The 14,076-nt window shown below is 35.0% G+C and overlaps 1 protein-coding gene and 1 pseudogene across 3 annotated transcripts; one reads left to right on the plus strand and one right to left on the minus strand.

Moving 5' to 3' along the window:
* The first annotated feature begins 508 nt into the window (after positions 1–508).
* Positions 509–11,058, plus strand: LOC127181939 (glutathione S-transferase A-like). Of its 3 annotated transcripts, none has more exons than XM_051136967.1 (6): positions 509–793; positions 5,519–5,584; positions 8,724–8,829; positions 9,143–9,261; positions 9,509–9,597; positions 10,632–11,058. In XM_051136967.1, the coding sequence occupies exons 1-6, from the start codon at positions 626–628 to the stop codon at positions 10,762–10,764; spliced, it is 681 nt and encodes a 226-aa protein (XP_050992924.1). In that variant the 5' UTR covers positions 509–625; the 3' UTR covers positions 10,765–11,058. The 3 variants fall into 3 exon arrangements, with proteins under 3 accessions (XP_050992924.1, XP_050992922.1, XP_050992923.1); XM_051136965.1 differs by lacking the exons at positions 5,519–5,584; positions 8,724–8,829; positions 9,143–9,261; positions 9,509–9,597; positions 10,632–11,058 and adding exons at positions 933–998; positions 2,208–2,313; positions 2,807–2,925; positions 3,192–3,280; positions 3,393–3,867 and having other exon boundaries at positions 526–793; XM_051136966.1 differs by lacking the exon at positions 509–793 and adding an exon at positions 5,097–5,376.
* A 2,564-nt stretch (positions 11,059–13,622) lies between these two features.
* On the minus strand, positions 13,623–13,796 carry LOC127182428 (uncharacterized; annotated as a pseudogene).
* Between the last annotated feature and the right edge of the window lie 280 nt (positions 13,797–14,076).

The raw sequence follows: 14,076 nt of genomic DNA on the forward strand, positions 1-14,076 counted from the left end.
CTGCCAAATATTTTTTGGAACCTGTAATTTTTTTTCAGGATTCTTTCATGAATAACAAGTTTAAAAAGTACAGTGTTTATTCAAAATATAAATATTTTATAACAATGTAAATTATTTATTATGAACTTTTAATAAACTTTTAATTATTAACTTAATACATCCTTGGTGAATAAAAGTATTAATTTCTTAAAAAAAAAAAAAAAAAGAAACAATAAAAATGTACTGACCCCAAACTTTTGAACGGTAGTGCACCATTTCACAAGACTGTAATGACGGGTTTTTCTTTTGTTATTTGAGCAAATGTGAATGCAGAAAATATATTTGTGGTACTCTCTCATTCACCGCTCTGGGATTTTACCGAACTATGACGACTTCTGCTATGAGAAAACCGGAAATGTAAGAAAGGTTCATTGAGTTCACTAACACCAGAGCACCACTGTAACCGTTCAAAACTCGAGTCGCTGTTCCATTTCCGGCCAGCAGGTGGCGAATCCCCGCCCCCTCAGTGGACGCGCTTATAGGCGTTTGTCAGATTCACCGTGACGCAGTCAAATCTGCAGTCTGTTCTGCACAGTAAGCACGCTAGTTAGTCTTACTTTCTTAATTAAACGTGATATTAGCGGTCATGGCGCAGAATATGATGCTGTACTGGGCCTCCGGTTCTCCGCCGTGCTGGAGAGTCATGATCGCGCTGGAGGAGAAGCTGCTGCAGGGATACAAACACAAACACTTGTCCTTTGAAAAGAACGAACACAAGTGTGAAGAAGTGAAAGCTCTCAATCCCAGAGCTCAGGTGCGTTCAAATGCATTACAGACTCGTGTTGTTTATGATTTTTTATGATTGCATTGAGTTTTCACGGTGTATGCAGCTTTAATTCAGCAACAGGACAGTTGCCAAACTTTTGTTTTAACATCGCGCTTTTTATTTGCAGGTTCCGACTTTCAAGCACGGAGACATCGTTTTGAACGAGTCGTTTGGCGTGTGTCTGTATCTGGAGGTAAAACACACGAGGGGCGTGGCATTTGACGGAGGGGCGTGTTACGTGATTCAGATATTTATAAACCGTTACTTTTGGTTTAAACTGTGAATCAGTGTCCCGTTAAACGCACACAGTCCAAACATGTTATCATTCTTGCAAATCATGAAAATAAGATGGTCAGCAAAAACAGTAAATGAATCTGAAAACAACTCACTAGATATAAATAAATAGGTAATTACCAGTTAAACATTTTTGGTTCCTAGAATGTTCCCATAGCTTAACGGAAATAGAAGGTTAGTTTTAAGTCTTGACTTAAAGTACGATGTCAGGACATTAATTTCTTACCACTGAAGTGTAGTTTGTACAGCGGGACATTCTTCTTTTAATCAGTAAACAAAAGCTTCTCGATTAACATCATGTTAAATCTCCCCGAAGTCATATTTACTCTGGTAACTATATTAATTTTAAGTAATCATTCAATAAAGAGCTCGATAAACGAGCGAGTCCCTCAGCCAGTAAAACGAATAACCGTTAGTTTTTTAAATTCTTTGTGGAAGAAAGGCGCGCAGTAAATGAAGATGAAACAAACCCGCGAAATTATGATTTCTGTTATTCCTCTATGCTTAACCCTACCTTAATATTATAATTTAAAATGTGTTTTGATTAATCAAATTTATGTGTTTTAGTAAATGCTGTATTAGACGAATTTCAGGGCTGTGTATAGGTCATTACACAAAAACATCCGCAACGTTTTTATTGGAAAATAGTTATAAAAAATAACATGAGAATAACCACCTGCAACGTACTGAGAATGTTATTTTATGGTTGCCAAAAAAAAAAAAAAAAACCTAAAAAGAACATTCCTAGAACTTTTTTTGGTTCTCAAAAAAATTAAAATAAATTGGGAACCAAACATCTCAATTTTTTTTTAGTCAGTACTCAGTAGTAGTAATTTTTTTTTCTGCAATTCATAGTTTATATCTCATGAGTCTGAATTGTGAGAAAAAAAAAAATACTATTACCTTTTTCATTTCCTGTCAGATACCAGCTTCCATAAATAACAGCCCAATACAGTGGGGAAAGAGGTATTATCTGTCAAACTGGGATAAGTCAGTTAAACAGATCATTTTGTACTAATTTTCAACATTTTCAGCAAAGCTGAGAGCATCAAATTAAATCAAAATTATATTCATACTGATGAATGATGGGTGTGTTTTTGGTCTCTAGAACACGTTTAAGTCTCAAGGCACCCGTCTGATCCCTGATGACCCGGCTGAACAAGCGCTCGTCTACCAGCGAATGTTTGAGACTGAAAACCTGCAGCAGAAAATGTGTAAGTGCCCTCAACAGTCAACATACTTTAGCCCTAAAAACAAACAAACATCCTCCTTCAGCTGGTGCTACACGTGTCTTTCTGATGTCAAATCTTGACTGATTTTTATCAAGTAAACATATGAATAACTGTAGTAATATTTCCAGATGAACACTTACTGGACTGAAGCAGCTTGGCTTTATTTGATTCTCCAGACATTTATTTGTTTATCTCTTAATCATCATTAGATTGCATTGCATTGCATTATGTCTTGATCATTTCAATCTCATGTTACCATTAGACATATTATTGGAGAAATAGAGTGACCACTGATATTTAGTTCATCTTATGCCAGTATCTGCTGTACTTGATTTACTTTACAAGCATCTGATATTTGAGTCTCTGAATACAATTGAGTTGTTTTTTCCTCCATATTCCCTCTATACCAGACTATATGAGCCATAAAAGCCTGATGATCAAATACGAAACACAAACGAACTGTTTTTTTGTTCAGATGACGTGGCTTTCTATGAGTGGTATGTTCCTGAAGGAGAGAGACTTGAATCGGCTCTGAAGAGGAATAAAGAGAATTTAATCACCGAGCTCAAACTGTGGGAGGGATATTTGGAGAAGGTTGGGTTTTATTGATATTTATTGATCGTATAAATCATGCTTTTATTGTTCGGATTGACAATAAAAGCATGATTAATGAGACTCATTGTGAATGACTCAGCAATTTTATACTCTTTATTTACTCATGTTTCTTTCTGAAATAAATCGCATCACAAAAGCAGAATGCATTGTGAATGCACTTGTTGATGGCAGTGATTGAGATGCTGTTACTGTATTTGTAGGGACAATAATAAATCTTCACTAACAATGACTGTTTTGTTCATCAGATGGGTAAAGGCTCGTACCTCGCTGGCAAGAACTTCACCATGGCCGATGTGGTTTGTTTTCCCGTCATTGCGTATTTCCCATATCTTCAGTGAGTGAATCGCTCTGGATATAAATAATTTTTCAGTGACAGCATGTTTAATGATTGATGTTGTCAGGTGAAGGTTCAGATCAGGCTGGTTTAATGTTTGCTCTGGTTTCAGCTGTCCTAAAGAGCGTTGTCCCAGACTGATGGAGTACTACGAGATGGTGAAGGACCGTCCCAGTATCAAAGCCAGCTGGCCTCTTGAGTGGCAGAAGAAGCCTGAGGGCCCAGACACACTCAAGAACCTGTGAAGAACATCAGAACATCCCAAACACCACAGCAGCATAATACCATCGATGTGTTCAGTTTCATGTTCAAGTTCAACTTACTGTATTAAGTCAGTGTTTCTCAACCAGGGTTATGCGTACCCCTAGTGGTCTGTAGAATCATTATAAAAAATGTTTAAAGCATTTTTAAGATGCAGATGTTACCTTAAAATGCTATTTCTACTTGATCTAACCTTTACTTTAACTTTCCAGTGATTCCAATGATCTTTACTTTTCACAATAAACAGTGTTGGGAAGGTTACATCGGAAATGTAATAGGTCATGTTACTATTTCAATGACTTCATTAAACAATGTAACTGATCACATTTCATTACTTTTTGACTACTTTTTTACTACCCCCCACCCCTTTTCATAACTAACTGTAATTTAATTGCACATTTGTCTTTCTCAGTAACTGTAACAGATTACAGTTACATTTATTTTGTAACTAAACTATATAACTCCATTACATGTGTAACTATTTACTTGCCAATTGCTCCTATAAAGTATAACAGCTGCATGAGGGCTAGCATGTTATCTTAGCACAGCATCAAAACCTGATAATTTGATATTAAAATCATGCTTCATTCTAATCTTGTAATGTCGGTTTTGAAATAATCGTCTGTAATCTGATGTATACTTATCACAGGATCAGGGTTGCCAGGTTTTCATAACAAGACCTACCCAATTGCTACTCAAAACTAGCACAAAAGTCGCATTTTTAAGGGGTTCCCAGTTACAAATCATGTTCTGGGGCATACATGTTTTTTTTTCTTCCCCTAGCAAAAATAGCTTCCAGGGGCTAAATATTACATTATTGGTAACACTTTAACCTGTGGCAACAGTGTTCAGGTAAAACCGCGGACTTGGCAACACTGCACAGGATGAGCCAGAAAGTAAATAATTTTTATATACAGTGGATGTCGATTAGCGCTGCATTAGAAATATTCTTTATTCTTATGAAAATACACGAGATTGATTAAAGAACACAGAAAAACCATATAATTACTATCGTCTGCACATTGTCTCAAAGTTTCATCAGTTAAAACATCTCTTCTTTCATCTCTCTGGTCATATTTGATTAAAAAAATGTTGGTAATTTAATATTTCTATCGTAAGGCAGTTAAATAATATTAAATGCTTTGCATTTTGCAAATTTCAATCTTACCTCGCTCAGTTTCAACGTTCAACTGACGCTTCCCGCTGAAATTCCCGCTCTGCCGATTTGAACAGTAAAACCCCGCCTACTTTGATCTGATTAGCCATCTTTAATATTTTGACATTGGCAAGGCTGAAAATAAACAATTATTATCCTTAAAAGGGGGGCAGTTTGGCCATTTCTATTTATTGGAGGGGACTTAAATATTTATTGTCGTTTATTGTATTTTTTTAAATTTATTATTGTTTTTATTATTTCCTCTATATGGCATTTGTTAATTGAGTTCACTAACACCAGACACCAGAGCAAGAGCAGCACAGTACTGCCATGTTCTCATTCAAAACACGAGCCAGCGATTCCATTTCCGGCCAGTAGGTGGCGAATCCCCGCCCCCCTTCAGTGGATGCGTTTATAGGCGTTTGTCAGATTCACCGTGACACAGTCAAATCTGAAGTCTGTTGTGCACAGCAATTGTATTATTTCCTAATTAAGCGTGATATTAGCGGTCATGGCGCAGAACATAATGCTGTACTGGGGCTCCGGTTCTCCGCCGTGCTGGAAAGTCATGATCGCGCTGGAGGAGAAGCTGCTGCAGGGATACAAACACAAACTCCTGTCGTTCGAGAAGAACGAACACAAGTGTGAAGAAGTGAAAGCTCTCAATCCCAGAGCTCAGGTGCGTTCAAATGCATTACAGACTCGTGTTGTTTATGATTTCTTATAATTGCATTGAGTTTTCACTTTGTATGCATCTTTAATTCAGCGACAGAACAGTTGACAAAGGTTTTAATTTTGCACATTTTTTGTTTCATTTGCAGGTTCCAACTTTAAAGCACGGAAACATCGTCGTGAACGAGTCGTTTGCCGCGTGTCTGTATCTGGAGGTAAAACACACGAGGGGCGTGGCATTTGACAGAGGGGCGTGTCGTTACGTGATTCAGATATTTATAAACCGTTACGGGTGGTTTATATTAGAAATTAGTGTCCAACCGAACACACACAATCCAGACAAGTTATAATTATTATAAAATAGGATAATAAGCAAAAACACTCAATGCACATGTTATTCAGAGTTTATAGCTTGCGATTTAGAATTGCAAGAAAACGTTTTTTTTTTATTCTTTTCTTTTATTCTTTTATTCTTTTGTGGAAGCAAAAAAAAAGAGAGAGAAACAAATAAATCGCTGCTTTTTCCTTCATATTTATGTACAACAAGGACCCAAAAAGGACATAGTACTGGAAAAAAGAGAGTTAAAACTGTATTTCAATGCTTTTGTGCTCTTTAGCAAAACTGGTTTCATGAGAAAACTTGTTCGCATGCAGATCTTCTGCATTTTTTTGCTTTTTTCCTTGTGAGAAAATGCGAGATGTAAATTCAAATTATGAAGTCAGAATTGTGGCATGAGAAGTTGCAATTACCCGGAATTGCAAGAAACAAGTCCAAATTTTGATAAAAAGTTGCAGTAACCTTTTTTTTAATTTGACTGTAAGCGGTGCCTGGTTTCCAAAAAAAAAAAAAAAATGTTAAAATGGGGTAAAATAGATTTACTAAATTGGAACTTTTTCAGTGTAACAAAATATAAAAATGTGCACGGATTTAACGTTATATTATCAGCTCAAAAAAAGTTAATTTGACAAGATACACCAGAGAACGGAAATGTAAAGTGCTGTTCCAGGTGAACGAGACTATCACATTCAGAAAAAATTGTAACGTGTAAATAACGTTCTGAGGAAGTTTGTGTAAATCAGGTCTGTGCAGATTCAGCGCTAACAATCTGCTTGTGAAGCATTGTGTAACTACTCAATCATTCGAGAGCAGTAAAGCTAGAGTATGTTGAAGTGAACGTGTCTCCATACAAATTTGGTCACGTACCAATAAATGTTGGCTTGTGACATGTTTAATCAATGTGTAGTGTTGCCACACAAAGGAAAGCTTATTTATATGCCAGTAAGTCTGTATTGTCTTTCATATGTGTTAATAGTTTTCACCAGTCTACTGTTTTTCTCCCTTGTGTTCGTCCCCAGTCTCTTTTCTCTGCTTGTGCTCTGACATCTCACTCCAAAGCAGGAAGTTCACAGTGTGTTTTTTTTTCTTTTATTATATAAAGCGTTCAAAGGTGGCTTTTATTCATAAAAAATAAACAGTTGTTCCTGCCTGCTATTCTTTTTGGCTGATTTTTTTTTTCTGAACTTTTTTTTCCCATTTCTTTGTGTGGAGTATTTCTCCGGATTAAATCTCTCCTAAGGACTCTAAACAATTCATCTAAACAGTCACATTCCTTCCTTTTTTTTTTTTGGCTTGTGATTCGTTAACCGGGTTTATCTGTGTGTTCACTGTTGGTCTGTAAATACACTTGGGTTTACTGTTTATCATTTGTCTTGCTGTTGTTATTCCTCCTATAATTGTTCTGTTGGACATTTGTTCCTTCTGTTTAGTGTTTCCTCCTCATGTTTTGAGTGGAGTGCTGCAAATGTGCGATTATTTCCTTATTGCAGAGTTTGAAAGTTTATTTAGTGCATTTTGCACAAAGTAGTCATAAACAGGGAACAACAGTATTTCAGTGTTTTCGCACTTTTGCATTCCCCGTGAAACTTTTGACTGCATTTGCTTGCAGAAAAAATGTGGAAGATTTGCAAGTGAATGGAAATTTACTTTTACAAAAGAATATAAAAGCATTGAAATACATTTTTAACTCTCATATTCTTCCAATACTTTGTCAGTTTAGGGTCTTTGTTAGACATGAAAATGACGATTTTTTAGAAAAAAAAAAAAATGACGAATTGACAAAAAAAAAAAGATTGATTTGTTTCTCTCACAACAAAATAGATATATTGTAGATATATTTTGAGTTGTGAGGAAAAAACTCTGAATTGTGCAATTTAAAAGTCACAATTACCTTTAATTTTTTTTTTTTTTAATTCTGTATCAGAATCAAACTTCCATTAATAACAGCCCAATGGATTATAGTGAAAATAAACAAACAAACAAACAACAACAACAACAATGATATATATATATATATATATATATATATATGTATGTATGTGTGACCCTGGACAGCAAAAACAGTATTAAGTAGCACAGGAATATTTGTAGCAATATACATTATTATGCATTATACATTAATATACAACATTATATACAGTGTACAATATAATAGCCAAAAATAAATTGTATGGGTCAAAATTATTGATTTTTCTTATGGGCCAAAAATCATTAGGATATATAAATATAAATATAAATATAAATATATAAATATATCAAAACTTAATGATTAGTAATATGCATTGCTAAGAACTTTATTTGGACAACTTTAAAGGTGATTTACTATTTAGATTTTTTTTGCACCCTCAGATTCCAAATTTTCAAATAGTTGTATTTTGGCCAAATATTGTCCTAACAAACCCTACATCAGTGGAAAGCTTATTTATTCAGCTTTCAGATGATATATATATACAGTTTGTATATAGACAAGTTTGTGAATCTGAAAAAACAATCTCTTTTGAATGTGCGGCTGTTTACTTTCACTTTCAAGTTCATGATCACACACACGCTGTATAAAGGGAGCACATCTTGCAAGATCAGATATAAGCAGCAAATCCTTCAGCATGGTTTGTCAGTCATCTCTCCTTTCTCTCCTTTCCATGATCAGTTAAATCTGATTCCTGCAGCTTGTGTTGGATGCAGGGTTGCCAAATCCACATTTTTTGCACAGAATTGGGCTGATTTTAAATTGTTGCAAAGGGTTGATTTTCTCCTGTGGGTTAAATGTTTGAAATATTGCATAAAATACATTTGATAGGAAGCCTTTTAGCTGTCTTTATGATCAATCTGCACAAGCGGGACTGTAAAATATACATTTTAGGTATGGAAATGAAATATTTTGAGTTTTCAAAATCAATGAAAACATGGCAAAGTAATAATAATAGATTTTTTTTGTAATAGAGAGTAATAGATCCAGACACCACAGATGAGTGTCACGTCCCAGACTGATGAATGACGAGTGTGTTTTTGGTCTCTAGAACACGTTTAAGTCTCAAGGCACCCGTCTGATCCCTGATGACCCGGCTGAGCAAGCGCTCGTCTACCAGCGAATGTTTGAGTCCAACAACCTGCAGAAGAAAATGTGTAAGTGCCCTCAACAGTCAAATCTGATCATCAGGATCGTTTGAGGAATGTTTGTTTTCTTCATTGGTTTGCATTGCATTGTATGTTTGGATCATTTCAGTCTCATCTTACTAAGACATATAAAATTATATAAATATGAGTGGTCACTCTATGTCTCCAACTATATCTGCTCTACTGTTACAAAGATCTCATTGATTTTTTTTTTTTCCTTTACAAGCATTTGATATTTGAGTTTCTGAATAAAACTGAGCTGGTTTTTCCTGCATATTCCCACTATAAAAAAAAAAGACTAAAAAAAATTTTTTTTGTTCAGATGACGTGGCTTTCTATGAGTGGTATGTTCCTGAAGGAGAGAGACTTGAATCAGCTCTGAAGAGGAATAAAGAGAATTTAATCACCGAGCTCAAACTGTGGGAGGGATATTTGGAGAAGGTTAGGTTTTATTGATAATTATTGATCATATAATTCATGCATTCATCACTTCAGATTGCAGTCTCATTGTGAATGACTCACTGCAATCCACTGCAAACTCACGACTGATAAAATCTTTTATTCATGTGTTCAAGTGCAGAATGCATAATGAATGCACATGTTGATGGCAGTGATTGAGATGCTGTTACTGTATTTGCAGCGATAACAATAATACATCTTCACTAACGATAAGTGTTTTGTTCATCAGACGGGTAAAGGCTCGTACCTCGCTGGCAAGAACTTCACCATGGCCGATGTGGTTTGTTTCCCCATCGTTGCATATTTCCCACGATTTCAGTGAGTGAATCGCTCTGGATATAAATTATTTTTCAATGACAGCATGTTTAACCCTCGTAACACATTCAGGTCAATTTGTCACAGAGGAGACACATTAAAAAAAAATTCTAAACAATGCAAAGTTTTTAGTAAGTGAACAAAACTCTTTTTCATGTTCGGGTCATTTTTGACCCAGGTTTTTATGGAGCACCATTAGATGTCAAAAATGGGTAAAATATGTAAAATATCTGTGAAGCTACATTAGTGTCGAAAACTTGTATTTCAAAATATTTTTTTCACTCACTGTTGGACTGAGTTGTCAATGAACATGAATATGTGCGTCTATTGATGAACCATTGCAGCATGAAATCTGAACATTTTTGCAAGTAACGTTTTTTTCCTTTTAGTAATGTTGTTTTGTTAGAAATAAACATACATGTTTCATTTTATATATATATATATATATATATATATATGTATGTATGTATATATATGTGTGTGTATATGTATGCATGTATATATACATATACACACACATATATACACATGTATGTATGTATGTACATATATGTATGTGTATATATGTGTGTGTGTATGTATGTATGCATGTACACATACATACACACACACACATATATATATATATATATATACACACACATATATACATATATATGTACATACACACATACATACATATGTGTGTATATATGTGTGTGTGTATATATATATATATATATATATATATATGTATGTGTGTGTGTGTATGTATGTATGCATGTACACATATTATATATAATATTTCATATATATATTTTTTTTTATTAAAAAATAACTCCAAACAAAAAACAGGCAAATGCAGTAATGCCATGGTAAACATTCAAAACTGACATTTTTCACATTTAATCAATTATGAGATGTTGATCAGATGCAATATGTCATGAGTGCTTTATAAAATAATCATTCTTTGAGTGTGAAACGTTATGAGGGTTAATGTTTGATGTTGTCAGGTGAAGGTTCAGATCAGGCTGGTTTAATGTTTGCTCTGGTTTCAGCTGTCCTAAAGAGCGTTGTCCCAGACTGATGGAGTACTACGAGATGGTGAAGGACCGTCCCAGTATCAAAGCCAGCTGGCCTCCTCATTGGCTGGAGAAACCAGAGGGTCAAGACACACTCAAGAACCTGTGAAGAATATGAGCCCATCCAGAACACCAGTCAATATGTTCAAGTTCAACTTACTGTATCAAATCACAACCTTTGTGTTCAGTCTCATTTTCAGTGCAGCATCTTTGATTAGTCTGACGTTTGATGTTTAATCTTTTTACCTGTCATCTTTTACCTTTAACACAGCTAGCCACTTTATTTCTGAGCTAATTTTTGAAGATAAAAAGCTCATTGTGATTGTCTGTAATGATTAACATTAACAGCTTTCGTTGTTGTTGCTAATATGGCTAATAAAGTTTTGTCCTGTTCAGTCAAAATTGTAAAGTTTTTATATACATATACATATAGATGCGTGTTTGTGTGTGTGAGAGACGCTGGAGCACAAAACCAGTCTTAAGTACCGCTTGCATATTTTTAGCAATAGTCAGAAATACATTGTATGGGTCAAAATTATCTATTTTTCTTTTATGTCAAAAAATCATTAGGATATTAAGTAAAGATCATGTTCAATGAAAATGTTTTGTAAATTTTGTACTGTAAACATATAAAAACTTGATTAATATGCATTGCTAAGAACTTAATTTGGAAAACTTTAAAGGTGATTTTTGCAATATTTTATATCGCAGACAAATATTGTCCTATCCTAACACATCTTATTCAGCTTTCAGATGATGTATAACGCTTAGTTTCAATAATTTGACCCTTATGACTGGTTTTGTGTTCCTGGGTCACATAGTTGTATATAAAAAAAAGTCCTATTGTGTACATAGAGTACATATATTTAAAATCATTGCGTTTCAAAAGGAACGTTTTACAAAACCATTTTGAAACTATCAGAATATAGACAAATACATCAAGTAGATGAAGAAAAAAAAAAAATCTCAGATTTAGCAACTTTTTTTTTCCAAAAAGCACAACTTTAACTTTATTTTATTAACTGTGAATCAAATGATAAAAAGGTGCACATTTTCCCTCTAAATTACACAGTTTAATAACTTCATTTATGATTACACCTTGTTATTAGTTTGTACCTGCACTTGTTGATCAGTTAACAATATGTGGGAAAAATGGAAAAGGTACTGGTAATTTTCTGCCAAGATGTAAGTTGTAACATGAAAACACAAAAAAACTGAACCTGTGAAACATCAATACATAAAATACCTTCAAATTAACATTTTTCTTTAAGTGACTTTTCTTAAAAGTGTAGTATACTAACTATAAATACACTTTTTAAAAATAGAATTGTTCAGAATGTGGTTTCACAAGTTAGTAAAATACATAAAATGTAATTGTTCAAAAATGTTGTATTTAAAAATAAATACATGCTATTTATATTTTAATATATTTATTTTTTGTTTTACTAACAAATCTAAATTAACATTTTAAATCAATCTTTCTCAGAAACAAACAAAAAAACTTTCTCAGAAACAGTATTGCCATGTCCGCGGTTTTCCCTCGGAATTGGGCTACTGTACCACTGCTGCCGCGGACTGTTTTTTTTTTTACGTCTGAGGGTTGAAGCGACGTCATATTTAGCCCCTAAAATAAGAATTTTGCAGTGGAACCACGACAAAAAAAAACTGAATGCGATTGGACAGCAATTCAGTGGATTGTATTGTGAAAACCTGGCAACCCTGCTCAGAAAATTAGTTTCTAATACTACACACATTAATTTCAATAAACCTTTCATTACATGTGAGGTAACATTCATTGAACTGCAAAAATTACAATGAAATCTGCTATACAATATCCACAACTGTCATCTTTCTGATAAGAACTTACAATTTATTTTTCACCAATATATTCGGGGAAAGCGCGAACGCAGTCCCTACTAGCTGAGAATTGTGCAGTTGAGATTCTCACATGTGGAGAATTCATAAAGGTCTTCTTCCTCGGCTGGGATCATTTGGAGCCTTTGAAGCTGCATTTAAAACTCCATTTAAAACATCAATACTCCATTTACATTAAAGGGGTCATCGGATGCTAAGTTCACTTTTTCATGTTGTTTGAACATTAATGTGTGTATGTACAAATCTACCCTATAATGATAAAAATCCATGCAGTGGTTTTTAATTAATCTGTAAGAATAATATCCCCTTTTTCAAATCGAGCCGTTCTCAGATGTCTGTCGGTGTGGTGTCACATGACAGAGGCCACTCCCACAATAGTTGATTGACATGAGCGTCTTACCTCAGATCAGCTGTAACAGTCCAGTAACTTTCCTTGTTTCGATGCCGGAGCAGGGATGTAAGTTAGACAAGAATATCTCTGATTGAGCGATTGAGGTGTTGTGTTGCTGGATGTAATAATGAACATAGTGGTCGTCATTTACTCCCGACATCTGAGCCGCTGAAGATGCAGTAGATTACGTTTGTTTGTGAAGGGAATGCGCCTCCCGATCTACATATATCCGTCTATGTTCACACGAATCATCCGTGATCCAGCTTCACTCACAGCAGAAGTGAGTATAAGGGTTTTTTTATGAATCTTTGTGATCGCCTTTCCTAACAGCGTGGCAGTTAGTAAGTTTAGCGGCTAAACACGGCTAATGTAAACAAGATTGTCATTCCACACAGAGAAGAGAGGGGCGGGGCGAGCAGAGCTCATTTGCATTTAAAGGAACAACCCCTTAGAATGAGATGATTTTTGCAGAGCTGATTTTGGCAAGGTAAAAAGGGTGTTATTTTACAAAACCATTGAGAATTTTTAATCAAAGTATATTATAGACTTTTCATTAAGACCCTAAAGAATCATATCAACTTGTGGAAAATGGGCATCCGATGACCCCTTTAATAACTAAAACTATACAAAAACATACCATGACAACAAATGAATTTAAAAACAAAATAAATTCTTTCTTTCACACACACTTTTTCCCCAAAAGGTAATGCACCGTTTTTGGAAATACTGCAATACCAGGTCGATGCGTGGAGTGGATGGAGCAAGCCCCATTCCATCTCCCTGTTCCAAAAATCAATTTAATATATAGTCTCCGATTGGAGACGTATCAAGAACACATACTACACTTGATCTTAGCCAAAAGGCCGAGAAGCGATAACCAAAAATGTTCAGCACTGATGGAGTCTCTCAGCGTGCGACACATCTCAGTGACGGTCACCTGCTCTGATAACATGACAAACACTTCAGACTACAAACACAAACTCCAGAACAAACCACACACTCACACACTGACACAAACTCAGACTGACTGACTGAAATCTCACTGAAATCTCAGTGTCCCACTGAAAACTCATAAATCTCAGCTGAAAACCTCAAGACACGCGGACCCCTCTACAACCGCTACGCTTCGTTTCCATCGTCAAATCAAACACGGGT

Source organism: Labeo rohita, chromosome 19 (assembly GCF_022985175.1).
Source record: "Labeo rohita strain BAU-BD-2019 chromosome 19, IGBB_LRoh.1.0, whole genome shotgun sequence".
Taxonomy (NCBI): Eukaryota; Metazoa; Chordata; class Actinopteri; order Cypriniformes; family Cyprinidae; genus Labeo; species Labeo rohita.

Coding starts and splice junctions, on each gene's coding strand:
- LOC127181939 (XM_051136967.1), top strand. CDS start 626: ATGGCGCAGAATATGATGCTGTACTGGGCCTCCGGTTCTCCGCCGTGC. Junction 794..5,518: donor CTCTCAATCCCAGAGCTCAG/GTGCGTTCAAAT, acceptor TTTCATTTGCAG/GTTCCAACTTTAAAGCACGG. Junction 9,598..10,631: donor GCATATTTCCCACGATTTCA/GTGAGTGAATCG, acceptor CTCTGGTTTCAG/CTGTCCTAAAGAGCGTTGTC.